This window comes from Salvelinus fontinalis, chromosome 24, assembly GCF_029448725.1.
Source record: "Salvelinus fontinalis isolate EN_2023a chromosome 24, ASM2944872v1, whole genome shotgun sequence".
NCBI classification, from domain to species: domain Eukaryota; kingdom Metazoa; phylum Chordata; class Actinopteri; order Salmoniformes; family Salmonidae; genus Salvelinus; species Salvelinus fontinalis.
Window position 1 is genome coordinate 39856427 of NC_074688.1, and position 16790 is coordinate 39873216.

The 16790-nt window shown below is 47.0% G+C and overlaps 1 protein-coding gene across 3 annotated transcripts in view; it reads left to right on the plus strand.

Annotated features, from left to right (window-relative positions):
• The first annotated feature begins 981 nt into the window (after window positions 1-981).
• Window positions 982-16790, plus strand: part of LOC129822424 (neprilysin-like) — a 60135-nt gene continuing 44326 nt past the window's right edge. Inside the window, exons 1-2 of one of the 3 annotated variants that reach the window (XM_055880701.1) lie at window positions 982-1542; window positions 7996-8175. In XM_055880701.1, coding sequence (XP_055736676.1) covers window positions 1500-1542; window positions 7996-8175 — 223 coding nt within the window. In that variant the 5' untranslated portion in view covers window positions 982-1499. Of the gene's footprint in view, window positions 1543-2622; window positions 4991-7995; window positions 8176-16790 lie in introns of those variants that run through there. The other 2 variants (XM_055880703.1, XM_055880704.1) reach the window with 2 other exon arrangements.

Here is a 16790-nt window from a genome sequence, read left to right on the forward strand (position 1 = left end):
AGGAGCACGAGGACAGATCCAGAGCCTCAGTCTGATGCCATTAAAAGGTCATTTACCACCTTCACAAGTGCAGTCTCGGTGCTATGATGGGGTCTAAAACCAGACTGAAGCGTTTGGTATACATTGTTTGTCTTCAGGAAGGCTGTGAGTTGCTGCGCAACAGCTTTTTCTACAATTTTTGAGAGGAATGGGAGATTCGATATAGGCCGATAGTTTTTTATATTTTCTGGATCAAGGTTTGGCTTTTTCAAGAGAGGCTTTATCACTGCCACTTTTAGTGAGTTTGGTACACATCCGGTGGTTAGAGAGCCATTTATTATGTTTAACATAGGAGGGCCAAGCACAAGAAGCAGCTCTTTCAGTAGAGAACATACTTTTACTTGATTGCTGTTCTTTTTCCTCCTTTCTTGACCAGAAGCATAGTTCTGCTTCATCCTCTCATCGAAGTTGTAAACGTTGACACCCGCTTTGACACGAGGCGGGGCCATTACGTAATTTGCGGGGCCCTACACAACTTGCGTAGTGAGCGTATAGGGCCGTCCGGCTCTGATAGTTATTATATCAATACCTGCACCTAAAGGCGTCTCCACCACCATTTCTCGCACAATGAATTTTACCAAACCAAAAAGATCCCGCCATGTCGAACGAACAAATGATCTGTAGCCATTTATGAAATTGTACCGAAAAACCTGTTTCCATCACAGCTGTCATTTCTATACCTTATGACTTTATTCAAATAAACACTGTGGATGGGAAACAAGGTTGTAGATGAAGACTAAGTTCGAGTCAATGAAGGTCATTCCATAACACAATTTTAGCCTGCCGCAAGGTTCGCTGCAACTTGCAAGTTATTGAGAAAGAAGAGTTTGATCAACAAATAATGCAAGGGGTAACCATCATCATATCAGTGACTGACCGAACTGCGGTATAGGCAGCCTATTCGCTCATGGCGCAATCCGCTCGCCCCAGCTATTTAAGAGCGACTTGTGGCGCGCTCATCTACTCGCAGCTCGAGCTTCGTTGACAGGCTCACTTCTAAACGCTGCCTTAAAGAGAGGCAACGTATCGGTAACCGCTAAGTGGAAACTTCACCGGGATACTTCACTGACAGGTCACACGTTTACTCTCCGGTCATTAGACTTTCCGTTGATTTCTCCTACATTTCTCGCTGAAGCGTCCGTTCAATAGATCTAGAATAGAAATACAACTGTCTTGGACTCTGGCTTGGGGGTGTTGTAGGCTCGTGGCGTTAACAGGTAGAAGAGGTAAGCTTGTTTTCACGTTCTTTGCCAGCAAGGGAAGCGCGAGGCGGATTGTTCTTGAAATCCACAGACAGGCAACGAGAAAGGAAGAGTAGATGCTGCACGTGCAGTAGCTAATGGGGATCCTAATAAACTAATCTAAACAGGTAGCCTACATTCTCACCAACATCAATTTCCAGGTCATATTACCTCCGCGCATCTGATTGACTTTTGAAGGACGTTTGATTGGTTGATGTAATGCCCATATATATCATCGATCGAAAATTGTCAGAGATTCCTGGTAAGTCGGTTACACGTGCCAAATCCATTCTAAATATTGCATTTTGATGCTTGGTCTGTGTGTGGGACAAGTGACATTCACCGGTTGATCATCATGTCTTCCCACGGAGTTTTCTTTAGTCTTGTTTGATGTGCAACAGTTAGGAAATGAACTCCGTCGCCTAAGCGCATTCGGCTCCTTCCCTTCTTGGTCATTCAGTGTCTCTTGCCAGATGTGATCATGTGTTTATTGATGTCATAATTGTCGACAGATTTTTTTAGCTCACAAAATAGATGTTTTAATAGGACTAGTTTCCCCTTCGGAGATGCTTCGCACAGACTAGAATGTGTTTGTGATGGATCTTTTAAAAAGAACATGTGAACATATTTTCATTACAGCTCTGTCGTTTCTATAAATAATATACCGTGTGAGTTGCTGTGTTGGGTACAGTCATGGACATATGTGTTCGTCTCCATTGTAATGATTCCCTGTAGGGGTTGGGTTCAGACTACATGGGTTTTATAGTGTTCAGCCATTATTCAAAGGATTCATTTCAGTAATTGAAACTTTTTATCATCTGGACATGTTGATGGTAAACAATAATGTCTTAGTGGAACCGTAACTTCAGGGAATAGGTTTAAGCTACGCGTGTGTTGTGGTTACAGTGAAACACGACTTTCATTTTGAAGTGGTTTGTGAGGTCTCATTGCGACGTTTCAAAGTCATCAGAGTAACATACAACAATCATAAATAAAGGTTGTGTGTGGAGTCTTATTAAACCCATCTGGAGCCCCCACGCGTCACACACGAACAGAGGTGTGTGCGAAACGGTGTGTGTGGGGCGTTCATGCTTCTGTGTGTGAGACATAGTCCTACTAAAAGTACTGCCTACAAGTCACTCCTACAGTAAGAGGCCCCACTGTCTCACTCCTACATGCTAACTGCCATCTCTTCTAACATCTCTCCCTCTTTACCCCACCTCTCTTGCATATGCCACAAGTCATTCTATCCTAGTGCTTAGACTTGACGTGCCTGGCAGGATTATGGCTCTCACACACACACACCACACACACACACACACACACCACACACACACACACACACACACACACACACACACACACACACACACACACACACACACACACACACTCCTTTAGCACCCCCCATATCGAGACCCCGAACCCCCCCTCAACATACACCTCGTGGTGTGACATTGTGAAAGCACACATGGCTGCTGCCGTCACCAAATGTAATCCCTTTCTGTGTGTGTGTGTGTTGAAACAGTTCTATGTGCTGTGCAGTTTGCAGCCTAGAGTAAGAGTAAGCTCTGATTAGTAGGTCAAACATAACGCTGATCTTCCTTGCTCTGCCTCTCTCTCTCTCTCCCCCTGCCTCTCTCTCTCTCCCCCTGCATCTCTCTCTCTCCCCCTGCCTCTCTCTCTCTGCCTGCCCCTGCCTCTCTTTCTGTCTGCCTGTCTCTCTCTCTCTCCCCCTGACTGTCTCTCTTTTCCTCTGCCTCCCCCTGCCTGTCTCTGCCTCCCCCTGCCTGTCTCTGCCCCTGCCTCTGTAACGGATGTGAAATGGCTAGCTAGTTAGCGGGTACGCGCTAGTAGCATTTCAATCAGTTACGTCACTTGTTCTGAAACCTAGAAGTAGGTTTGCACCTTGCTCTGCAAGGGCCGCGGCTTTTGTGGAGCGATGGGTAACGATGCTTCGTGGGCGACCGTTGCTGATGTGTGCAGAGGGTCCCTGGTTCGCGCCCGGGTCGGGGCGAGGGGATGGTTTAAAGTTATACTGTTACATTGATGCTGTTGACCCGGATCACTGGTTGCTGCGGAAAAGGAGGAGGTTGAAAGGGGAGTGAGTGTAACGGATTTGAAATGGCTAGCTAGTTAGCGGGTACGCGCTAGTAGCATTTCAATCAGTTACGTCACTTGCTCTGAAACCTAGATGTAGTGTTGCCCCTTGCTCTTGTAACGGATGTGAAATGGCTAGCTAGTTAGCGGGTGCGCGCTAGTAGCATTTCAATCAGTTACGTCACTTGCTCTGAGACTTAAGTAGTGTTGCCCCTTGCTTTGCAAGGGCCGCGGCTTTTGTGGAGCGATGGGTAACGACTGTGCTTCGTGGGCGACCGTTGTTGATGTGTGCAGAGGGTCCCTGGTTCGCGCCCGTGTCGGGGCGAGGGTACGACGTAAAGTTATACTGTTACATTGATGCTGTTGACCCGGATCACTGGTTGCTGCGGAAAAGGAGGAGGTTGAAAGGGGGGTGAGTGTAACGGATGTGAAATGGCTAGCTAGTTAGCGGGTGCGCGCTAGTAGCATTTCAATCAGTTACGTCACTTGCTCTGAGACTTAAGTAGTGTTGCCCCTTGCTTTGCAAGGGCCGCGGCCTTTGTGGAGCGATGGGTAACGATGCTTCGTGGGCAACCGTTGTTGATGTGTGCAGAAGGTCCCTGGTTCGCGCCCGTGTCGGGGCGAGGGGACGGTTTAAAGTTATACTGTTACACTCTGTAAGGGCCGCGGCCTTTGTGGAGCAATGGGTAACGATGCTTCGTGGGTGACTGTTGTTGATGTGTGCAGAGGGCCCCTGGTTCGCGCCCGGGTCGGGGCGAGGGGACGTACTAAAGTTATACTGTTACACCTCTCTCTCCCTCTGCCCCTGCCCCCTGCCTGCCTCTCTCTCTCTCTCTCTGCCTCTTTCCACTTCTCTTTTCAGAATACCCAGTGACCCTCATCCCTCCATATTTCTCTATCGGTATCTGTCTGTGTATTATCAGCCTATGGAATGCATTTCCTCCAGGTAGTATATAGCTGCAGTGACATGCCACTCCTGGCAGTCAACCATTGAACTGGAGCCAACTGGGATGATGGAATAGGAATGAATGCATAAGTGTTCACATGATGCCTGAGGAGATGGCACATCTAACAGTTAGCATCTGAATTATCATGAGTTACAGCTAAAGCAGAGTGTCTGGTCTTCTCTGCTCCCTTGCTGTAATGGCCAATTATCCGTCCTCCTAATGCGCCTGACATTAGGTGCCTAATAGGCCCAGGTTACAGGTGTAGAACAGTAATGGAGAGTGTTCCCTTCTACACATTCAACTGTTCTAAAGCTGTACTTCAAGTAGACATCGTGTGTGTGTGTGTGTGTGTGTGTGTGTGTGTGTGTGTGTGTGTGTGTGTGTGTGTGTTGAAAGGGAGGCAGAGAGACTTTGTCCCATGAATGGGTGCGCTCGTCTCAGCCAGCTAACAGCAGGAGCCTCCCTTCTGCAGACTCTGGTCACTGAACCAGCTTGTAAACGTGTGTGTGTACTTGCCAAGCGGGGGATCAAGGATCAATTGCCTGTTAAGGAAGAGTTTACTACGTGCATTTTGCTGAGGAGTTGAACTATAACTTGGTGAGAGGCAGAGCTGATCTTGTCTGCTTCTGGAGCCTTGTAATTCTTTCTGCTGCACATTACAAGGTAGGGTAGTATATTTTCATCTGGACCATTCTCTGGGCTTTTGTAAGGTTTGTACCTTACTGTGTGACCCCCCCCCCCCCCGCCTCTCCCCCCGCCTCTCCCTCTCCCTGTCTTTCTTTCTCTTAGAATTTAGCTACTTATCTCTCTGTTTTTCTCTCTCGTTCTCTCTCTCTCTCTCTATTCATCTCTCATTCTCTTCATCTTTCCCTTCCACTTCTCTCTCTTTATCGTGGTGTTGGGGAGGGTTATCCTTTATTCTCTCTTTATGTAGTGTTGTGTGTCTCTCTCGTTGTGATGTGTGTTTTGTCCTATATTTATATTGTGTACATGTTTTTATTTTTAAACCCAGGCCCCGTCCCCTCATGAGGCCTTTTGCCTTTTGGTAGGCCGTCATTGTAAATACGAATTTTTTCTTAACTGACTTGCCTAGTTAAAATAAAAATGGTGGGGGGGGTTGACCTTTATCGTGGTGTTGGGAGGGATGGTTGACCTTTATCGTGGTGTTTAGGGGGACGGTTGACCTTTATCGTGGTGTTGGGGGGGACGGTGGACCTTTATCGTGGTGTTGGGGAGGGACGGTTGACCTTTATCGTGGTGTTGGGAGAGACGGTTGACCTTTATTGTGGTGTTGGGAGGGACGGTTGACCTTTATCGTGGTGTTGGGAGGGACGGTTGACCTTTATCGTGGTGTTGGGGGGGGGCGGTTGACCTTTATCGTGGTGTTGGGGGGGACGGTTGACCTTTATCGTGGTGTTGGGGAGGGACGGTTGATCTTTATCGTGGTGTTGGGGGGGACGGTTGACCTTTATCGTGGTGTTGGGGGGGACGGTTGACCTTTATCGTGGTGTTGGGAGGGACGGTTGACCTTTATCGTGGTGTTGGGGGGGACGGTTGACCTTTATCGTGGTGTTGGGGGGGACGGTTGACCTTTATCGTGGTGTTGGGGAGGGACGGTTGACAATTATCGTGGTGTTAGGGAGGACGGTTGACCTTTATCGTTGTGTTGGGAGGGACGGTTGACCTTTATCGTGGTGTTGGGGAGGGTTGACCTTTATCGTGGTGTTGGGGGGGGGTTGACCTTTATCGTGGTGTTGGGGGGGACGGTTGACCTTTATCGTGGTGTTGGGGGGGACGGTTGACCTTTATCGTGGTGTTGGGGAGGGTTGACCTTTATCGTGGTGTTGGGGGGGGGACGGTTGACCTTTATCGTGGTGTTGGGGAGGGTTGACCTTTATCGTGGTGTTGGGGGGGAGGGTTGACCTTTATCGTGGTGTTGGGGGGGACGGTTGACCTTTATCGTGGTGTTGGGGGGGGCGGTTGACCTTTATCGTGGTGTTGGGGGGGACGGTTGACCTTTATCGTGGTGTTGGGGGGGACGGTTGACCTTTATCGTGGTGTTGGTGGGGACGGTTGACCTTTATCGTGGTGTTGGGGGGGACGGTGGACCTTTATCGTGGTGTTGGGGGGGACGGTGGACCTTTATCGTGGTGTTGGGAAGGAGGGTTGACCTTTATCGTGGTGTTGGGAAGGAGGGTTGACCTTTATCGTGGTGTTGGGGGGGAGGGTTGACCTTTATCGTGGTGTTGGGGGGGAGGGTTGACCTTTATCGTGGTGTTGGGGGGGACGGTTGACCTTTATCGTGGTGTTGGGGGGGACGGTTGACCTTTATCCTGGTGTTGGGGAGGGTTGACCTTTATTGTGGTGTTGGGAGGGACGGTTGAACTTTATCGTGGTGTTGGGGGAGACGGTTGATCTTTATCCTGGTGTTGGGGAGGGTTGACCTTTATTGTGGTGTTGGGAGGGACGGTTGAACTTTATCGTGGTGTTGGGGGAGACGGTTGACCTTTATCGTGGTGTTGGGGAGGTTTGACCTTTATCGTGGTGTTGGGAGGGACGGTTGACCTTTATCGTGGTGTTGGGGAGGGTTGACCTTTATCGTGGTGTTGGGAGGGACGGTTGACCTTTATCGTGGTGTTGGGAGGGACGGTTGACCTTTATCGTGGTGTTGGGAGGGACGGTTGACCTTTATCGTGGTGTTGGGAGGGACGGTTGACCTTTATCGTGGTGTTGGGAGGGACGGTTGACCTTTATCGTGGTGTTGGGGGGGGGGCGGTTGACCTTTATCGTGGTGTTGGGAGGGACGGTTGACCTTTATCGTGGTGTTGGGAGGGACGGTTGACCTTTATCGTGGTGTTGGGAGGGACGGTTGACCTTTATCGTGGTGTTGGGGGGGACGGTTGACCTTTATCGTGGTGTTGGGGACGGTTGACCTTTATCGTGGTGTTGGGGGGGAGGGTTGACCTTTATCGTGGTGTTGGGGACGGTTGACCTTTATTGTGGTGTTGGGGAGGACGGTTGACCTTTATCGTGGTGTTGGGAGGGACGGTTGACCTTTATCGTGGTGTTGGGGAGGGTTGACCTTTATTGTGGTGTTGGGAGGGACGGTTGACCTTTATCGTGGTGTTGGGGACGGTTGACCTTTATCGTGGTGTTGGGGGGGAGGGTTGACCTTTATCGTGGTGTTGGGGAGGACGGTTGACCTTTATCATGGTGTTGGGGACGGTTGACCTTTATCGTGGTGTTGGGGGGGAGGGTTGACCTTTATCGTGGTGTTGCGAGGGACGGTTGACCTTTATCGTGGTGTTGGGGAGGGTTGACCTTTATCGTGGTGTTGGGAGGGACGGTTGACCTTTATCGTGGTGTTGGGAGGGACGGTTGACCTTTATCGTGGTGTTGGGGAGGACGGTTGACCTTTATCATGGTGTTGGGGACGGTTGACCTTTATCGTGGTGTTGGGGGGGAGGGTTGACCTTTATCGTGGTGTTGCGAGGGACGGTTGACCTTTATCGTGGTGTTGGGGAGGGTTGACCTTTATCGTGGTGTTGGGAGGGACGGTTGACCTTTTATTTTTACAGCTGTTGCCACATCTTTCTATGATATATCATGTTTATTTAGTTTATATTCTTCAAGGAGATTATTTCAGAGTTAACCTTGTCTCCCCTCAGGTGAGGCGTTACAGCCAGCAGCTGAAGGAGTGTTGAGCATGGTGGAGACTGTCCCCCCTAAATCGGCTAAGAAGCCCCACTGGACCTCTCTGGAGATCGGGCTGCTCACCATCGTCTCCCTCCTCTTCATCGTAATATTGTCCCTCATCATCCTCTTCGCCACAAAGAGGACTGACAGTGGTGAGTGGAGAAACTCATAGAGCAATCACTGTCGATCAATCAGTAATGAATCTATTAATCAGTCAGTCAGCCAAATCACATGTAGTTAAAACGTTATGTGAAGAGCATTTAGCCATCTCAACAGATGTTATGGTGATGTGCTTTTGAAAAACAAATCTGTTTTCTATTCATGCGGTTGCAATATTGTGCGCTTGTATAGCCTACTTTCTGTCAGCGACGACCCTAAAACATACTGTTAAGTCAAATGTTATGGCACATTTTAATATGTGGCTTTCAGACTTCGAAGGGGCAATATTCATTGCTAATTTTTAAAAACTTTTATATTCATGATATCTAATGTTACCCATTTTGAATCTTGAAGAATATAACCTCTCATTAGCTAAGGTCAACTGTTGTACCCCATTTAGAACACAAAATATAAGATTGTTTTGCTCCTATGTTTATAAACATTTAAGTTGTAAACAAACACTGAATAGCCGGGCGGCAGGTAGCCTAGTGGTTAGAGCGTTGGCCCAGTAACTGAAAGGTTGCTGGGTCGAATCCCCGAGCTGATAAAGTCAAAATCGGCTGTTAACCCATTGTTCCCTGGGCGACATGGATGTCAATTATGGCAACCTCTCTGATTCAGAGGGGTTGGGTTAAATGCAGAAGACACAAGCCTTTCCCTTAACATGGTTAAAACTATAACTTTGATATCATGGACGGTCAGGCCTTGCATCCAGAGATCTGTCAATTAATATGAAAGTGGTTACATTTCTCAAGCCCTGTCCCACAGCTTTTTATCAAAACACGGTAGCAGGTAGTCGGCTTTATTGTTCAAACTGCAGATTACCCCCTTAAAGTTTGTCAGCTCAAGGGGAGCGTTAAAGCCTATAGTGGCCTGAATCCCACTGAGGTACAGGGTTTTCAACAGGCTGTTAGGGATGGCCAGTAGTGGACTGAATACTGAATCCCACTAAGGTACAGGGTTTTCAACAGGCTGTGAGGGATGGCCAGTAGTTGGCTGAATACTGAATCCCACTAAGGTACAGGGTTTTCAACAGGCTGTTAGGGATGGCCAGTAGTGGGCTGAATACTGAATCCCACTAAGGTACAGGGTTTTCAACAGGCTGTTAGGGATGGCCAGTAGTGGACTGAATACTGAATCCCACTAGGGTACAGGGTTTTCAACAGACTGTTAGGGATGGCCAGTAGTGGGCTGAATACTGAATCCCACTAAGGTACAGGGTTTTCAGCAGGCTGTTAGGGATGGCCAGTAGTGGACTGAATACTGAATCCCACTAAGGTACAGGGTTTTCAACAGGCTGTTAGGGATGGCCAGTAGTGGGCTGAATACTGAATCCCACTAAGGTACAGGGTTTTCAACAGGCTGTTAGGGATGGCCAGTAGTGGACTGAATACTGAATCCTACTAAGGTACAGGGTTTTCAACAGGCTGTTAGGGATGGCCAGTAGTGGGCTGAATACTGAATCCCACTAAGGTACAGGGTTTGCAACAGGCTGTTAGGGATGGCCAGTAGTGGACTGAATACTGAATCCCACTAAGGTACAGGGTTTTCAACAGGTTGCTAGGGATGGCCAGTAGTGGGCTGAATACTGATTCCACTAAGGTTTTCAACAGGCTGTTAGGGATGGCCAGTAGTGGGCTGAATACTGAATCCCACTGCATCTCAGTGCTAGAGACGTCACTACAGAAGCTGGTTAGATTCCAGGATGTATCACAACCGAGCGTGATTGGGAGTCCCATAGGGCGGTGCCCAATTGGCCCTGCGTCGTTAGGGTTTGGCCGGGGTAGGCCGTCATTGTCAATAAGAATTTGATCCTAACTGACTTGCCTAGTTAAGGGTTCAATAAAATGTAAATAAATGTGAAGCTTGTTGAGAGCTTACGGCCATTGGAGATGGAGCCTTCCTAGTGCTTTACAGGCCATTTAACACTGTGTGATAGGAGCTATGCATGGGGCTTTGGGAAATAAACAGAACTAAGTCACTGTTCACACTGGTTTAGTTAGACACGGAGACAAGACGTCTTCATGTTTACTACTCCATGACAATGGATAACTTAACATGGGCAGTACGTGACTGTCGATTTAGATTATTCCAAATGTGACAGTGTGATGTTGGTGATTAATGATTGATGGTGAGCGAGAACTGATTGGTTCTGAAAGGCACCACTTTATTGTTTTCAGATAGAGGGATTAAGATGTCCCAGCAGTCATAGTGTTCTACTTCTGACAACTACTGTCTGGCCAGCCGTACTGGTTCCTTCAGTAGAGTTCTACCACTACTGTCTGGCCAGCCGTACTGGTTCCTTCAGTAGAGTTCTACCACTACTGTCTGGCCAGCCGTACTGGTTCCTTCAGTAGAGTTCTACCACTACTGTCTGGCCAGCCGTACTGGTTCCTTCAGTAGAGTTCTACCACTACTGTCTGGCCAGCCGTACTGGTTCCTTCAGTAGAGTTCTACCACTACTGTCTGGCCAGCCGTACTGGTTCCTTCAGTAGAGTTCTACCACTACTGTCTGGCCAGCCGTACTGGTTCCTTCAGTAGAGTTCTACCACTACTGTCTGGCCAGCCGTACTGGTTCCTTCAGTAGAGTTCTACCACTACTGTCTGGCCAGCCGTACTGGTTCCTTCAGTAGAGTTCTACCACTACTGTCTGGCCAGCCGTACTGGTTCCTTCAGTAGAGTTCTACCACTACTGTCTGGCCAGCCGTACTGGTTCCTTCAGTAGAGTTCTACCACTACTGTCTGGCCAGCCGTACTGGTTCCTTCAGTAGAGTTCTACCACTACTGTCTGGCCAGCCGTACTGGTTCCTTCAGTAGAGTTCTACCACTACTGTCTGGCCAGCCGTACTGGTTCCTTCAGTAGAGTTCTACCACTACTGTCTGGCCAGCCGTACTGGTTCCTTCAGTAGAGTTCTACCACTACTGTCTGGCCAGCCGTACTGGTTCCTTCAGTAGAGTTCTACCACTACTGTCTGGCCAGCCGTACTGGTTCCTTCAGTAGAGTTCTACCACTACTGTCTGGCCAGCCGTACTGGTTCCTTCAGTAGAGTTCTACCACTACTGTCTGGCCAGCCGTACTGGTTCCTTCAGTAGAGTTCTACCACTACTGTCTGGCCAGCCGTACTGGTTCCTTCAGTAGAGTTCTACCACTACTGTCTGGCCAGCCGTACTGGTTCCTTCAGTAGAGTTCTACCACTACTGTCTGGCCAGCCGTACTGGTTCCTTCAGTAGAGTTCTACCACTACTGTCTGACCAGCCGTACTGGTTCCTTCAGTAGAGTTCTACCACTACTGTCTGACCAGCCGTACTGGTTCCTTCAGTAGAGTTCTACCACTACTGTCTGACCAGCCGTACTGGTTCCTTCAGTAGAGTTCTACCACTACTGTCTGACCAGCCTTACTGGTTCCTTCAGTAGAGTTCTACCACTACTGTCTGACCAGCAGTACTGGTTCCTTCAGTAGAGTTCTACCACTACTGTCTGACCAGCAGTACTGGTTCCTTCAGTAGAGTTCTACCACTACTGTCTGACCAGCAGTACTGGTTCCTTCAGTAGAGTTCTACCACTACTGTCTGACCAGCAGTACTGGTTCCTTCAGTAGAGTTCTACCACTACTGTCTGACCAGCAGTACTGGTTCCTTCAGTAGAGTTCTACCACTACTGTCTGACCAGCAGTACTGGTTCCTTCAGTAGAGTTCTACCACTACTGTCTGACCAGCAGTACTGGTTCCTTCAGTAGAGTTCTACCACTACTGTCTGACCAGCAGTACTGGTTCCTTCAGTAGAGTTCTACCACTACTGTCTGACCAGCAGTACTGGTTCCTTCAGTAGAGTTCTACCACTACTGTCTGACCAGCAGTACTGGTTCCTTCAGTAGAGTTCTACCACTACTGTCTGACCAGCAGTACTGGTTCCTTCAGTAGAGTTCTACCACTACTGTCTGACCAGCAGTACTGGTTCCTTCAGTAGAGTTCTACCACTACTGTCTGACCAGCAGTACTGGTTCCTTCAGTAGAGTTCTACCACTACTGTCTGACCAGCAGTACTGGTTCCTTCAGTAGAGTTCTACCACTACTGTCTGACCAGCAGTACTGGTTCCTTCAGTAGAGTTCTACCACTACTGTCTGACCAGCAGTACTGGTTCCTTCAGTAGAGTTCTACCACTACTGTCTGACCAGCAGTACTGGTTCCTTCAGTAGAGTTCTACCACTACTGTCTGACCAGCAGTACTGGTTCCTTCAGTAGAGTTCTACCACTACTGTCTGACCAGCAGTACTGGTTCCTTCAGTAGAGTTCTACCACTACTGTCTGACCAGCAGTACTGGTTCCTTCAGTAGAGTTCTACCACTACTGTCTGACCAGCAGTACTGGTTCCTTCAGTAGAGTTCTACCACTACTGTCTGACCAGCAGTACTGGTTCCTTCAGTAGAGTTCTACCACTACTGTCTGACCAGCAGTACTGGTTCCTTCAGTAGAGTTCTACCACTACTGTCTGACCAGCAGTACTGGTTCCTTCAGTAGAGTTCTACCACTACTGTCTGACCAGCAGTACTGGTTCCTTCAGTAGAGTTCTACCACTACTGTCTGACCAGCAGTACTGGTTCCTTCAGTAGAGTTCTACCACTACTGTCTGACCAGCAGTACTGGTTCCTTCAGTAGAGTTCTACTACTACTGTCTGACCAGCAGTACTGGTTCCTTCAGTAGAGTTCTACTACTACTGTCTGACCAGCAGTACTGGTTCCTTCAGTAGAGTTCTACTACTACTGTCTGACCAGCAGTACTGGTTCCTTCAGTAGAGTTCTACTACTACTGTCTGACCAGCAGTACTGGTTCCTTCAGTAGAGTTCTACTACTACTGTCTGACCAGCAGTACTGGTTCCTTCAGTAGAGTTCTACTACTACTGTCTGACCAGCAGTACTGGTTCCTTCAGTAGAGTTCTACTACTACTGTCTGACCAGCAGTACTGGTTCCTTCAGTAGAGTTCTACTACTACTGTCTGACCAGCAGTACTGGTTCCTTCAGTAGAGTTCTACTACTACTGTCTGACCAGCAGTACTGGTTCCTTCAGTAGAGTTCTACTACTACTGTCTGACCAGCAGTACTGGTTCCTTCAGTAGAGTTCTACTACTACTGTCTGACCAGCAGTACTGGTTCCTTCTGACGTGAAGTTTGTTCTATAGAAGGTATTTGACTCTAGTGACAAAATTAAGGAAATTAGAAGGGGTGGGGGGGGGGATTTCAGCCCTTTTAATACTTTCTGTGGCACACACTACTGATTATGACGTGTGCTAGGCCTTGCAGTCCCAGGATAGAAGGTGGGGTGAATTTAGGCAGGCGAGAAAATGGCCTTGCCGAACCCCCCCCCCCCCCCCTCCAATTTCCTTAATTTTGTCACTAGAGTCAAATACCTTCTATAGAACAAACTTCACGTCCGGATAGGCAACCCGAAATGAATAATTCACGACTGTGTGTTATATTAAACAGAGGGAGTAAAATGTAGGCAAGCAATAAACATTTCAGAACAACTACTAGTTGAATAAGACATGGGAGAGATGACGAATTTTGGCAAAGAGATGTATTTAAAGACTTATACACTTGAAACAAATGGCCAAACCGAAAACTGCAGACATTACTAGTGCCTCTCCCGCGATCAAACCGCCATATAAAATGAAACGCAGACTAACGTGATCAATGACAGCTGCCTTGAAGGACACAAATAAAACCTGCTTTCTGCTACTAAGATCAGTGAAATGTAGGTTAAAGTGGACAACGGAGTGAAGAGCAGAAATCTCAACTAGCAAGCAAGTCACAACAATGAAGAATTGAGTGTGTGCGCTTTCACGTGAAGGGGGGGGCGGGGTCCTGGGGGTGGACTTTGTTGCAAAACGGAGAGGTGCCGTACCGTGGTCAATATGCTTTTTATGAGACAGCGTTTCCATCTATCCAGATATAAGCACGGACACGATCAATATGGACAACACCCAAAGTACACATGTTTAAATCATCAAAGTTATTTTTATGCACTCTAGAGAACAACATATACTTAGTTTTACCTGCATTCAATACTAATTTCAGGTCAAGTTTTTCTGTAATACAATGAAGACAGACTGTAGTTCAGAGAGCCTGGTCAATCGTGGGGGCAATAGCAAGAGTATCATTGACATACTAGTGCAGGGTACCGTTTTTTCCAGAAAAGTCGGTATTGTTTATACTGAATTATTATATACAGTACCAGTCAAAAGTTTGGACACCTACTTATTCAAGGATTTTTATTTGTACTATTGATGTCTTCACTATTATTATACAATACAGAAAAAACTATGAAATAACACATGGAATCATGTAGTAACCAAGAAAGTGTTAAACAAATCAAAATATATTTTTTAGTTTCTTCAAAGTGGCCACCTTGTGCCTTGATGACTGCTTTGCACACTCTTTGCATTCTCTCAACCAGCTTCACCTGGAATTATTTTCCAACAGTCTTGAAGGAGTTCCCACATACTAAGCACTTGTTGGCTCCTTTTCGTTCACTCTGCGGTCCAACTCATCCCAAACCATCTCAATTGGGTTGTGGTCAGGTCATTATGGAAGCCAGGTCGTAATTCTCGACCATTGGCGACTCAGATCTACTTCTCGTGACTATTTGCACTTGGACTGGATAGGCTACAATGATAAGCAGAATATTAGCACTGTGTGTGCACAGCAGCGATGGGGTCTGTTCTCTAGCAGTGGAAAAGACGCTCCACACCTGGCACATGCAGCATACATCAGCTGGTGAGCAAGCAATGAGTGTGGACAGGCAGGCTCATCTGAAACCACCAGTCACCAGCCTACTCTTTAGCTTTGCCTGGTTAAGAAACACAAACTGCTTTGTGAAATGTAAAACAACATTAGTGTGGAGTTTAATAGTAAACAGTCTAGTTGTTTCTCTCTCTCTCTCTCTCTCTCTCTCTCTCTCTCTCTCTCTCTCTCTCTCTCTCTCTCTCTCTCTCTCTCTCTCTCTCTCTCTCTCTTCCCCCCCCCCCCTTGAGGACAGAGAAATAGGCTGTCTTTGAATTTGTTGTCTCGCTCGAACCTCTCACTTTACCCCCTGCATCCCATAGCCAGGTTCTGACAAGTCTCAGATTAACTGACAATTACAGACGTTACCTTCTTACTGAAGTATGTCGGGAATTTTCTGTTATTTTGCTACCTAATGTTCCTGTGGATTTAAAAACATAATTCGGTTAACACCATTAATAGCATATGGAGCGTTGATGATGCCTGCTATGAAAGTATCAGCCTTGTCCCTGTTTCACTGTCGGCTGCTGTGTGAGTGACCCACTCTTACTCCCTCTCCCCATTGTGCTCACAGAGGAGGGAGAGATGCATTATGAGAAGAAACAAGCGTATGACCTTTGCTCAAATGCAATTGTGGGGAAAAATACAGCTTTCAAAGCAACTACTGTTGTTCTAGTTACAGAGAGCTTTCTGTGAGTACCACTTCACAACCGGAGTCGGCTGTAGCCTAGTGTGGTTTTGATGCATCCGCAGAGTGGGGTAGAGCATGCCATTTTGCAGTGAGTAGGTCACCTAGGACTATTGCTGGAAAGTCTTTGTAGGACATACGCCTACATTTTTAGATTAATCAATTAGCCATCGTGGCTATATAGCAACAATATCATATTTAGAGTTAGCAATCTAGCTAATTGTTTTGAGTTCCCACTTCCTCAGGTAGTGTATAATATAGCCTACATGCCAATATGCACAAAGATGGCGGCAAATTCTCTGAAGAGCAACATTTTTTTTCTGATAATACTGGATCCTATTTTGACAGGTTGCACATCAATATAAATCAGCATTTCCTGGATATGTTAGATGAAATAGCTTACTTTTTTAATCATAGGCTACCATCTTAGTTTCTTAGGCTACCATCTTAGTTTCATAGGCTACCATCTTAGTTGTCCTACAAGTCTCTGGAAGAAAATTGTCTAGAACCCTGCCGCTAATGTAAAGTAGCTGTCCATTAACTTTTTTTTTTATTGTTGTAATTTTATATAGCAATAAATATTATATATTGCGCTAATTTCCCTAATGTGGACATTTTCTAGTTATTATACTTAACAAAAATATAAACGCAACAATTTCAAAGATTTTACTGTGTTACAGTTCACATAAGAAAATCAGTCAATTGAAATACATTTATTAGGCCCTAATCTATGGATTTCACATGACTGGGTAGAGGTACACTTGGCAGCCAGGCCCACCCACTAGGGAGCAATCAGAATGTGTTTTTCCCCGCAAAAGGGCTTTATTGAAGACCAAAATAATCCTCAGTATTATGGATGTCCTGAGCTGGCGTGGTTACACATGGTCTGCATTTGTGAGGCCGATTTGAACGTACTGCCAAATTCTCTAAAACGACGTTGGAGGCAGTTTATGGTAGAGAAATTATCATTACATTTTCTGGCAACAGCTCTGGTGGACTTTCCTGCAGTCAGCATTTAAATTGCACACTCCCTCAACTTGAGGCATCTGTGCCAATGCGTTGTGTGACAACTGCACATTTTATTATCCCCAGCACAAGGTGTAATGTGTAATGATGTGCACCTGTGTAATGATTATGCTG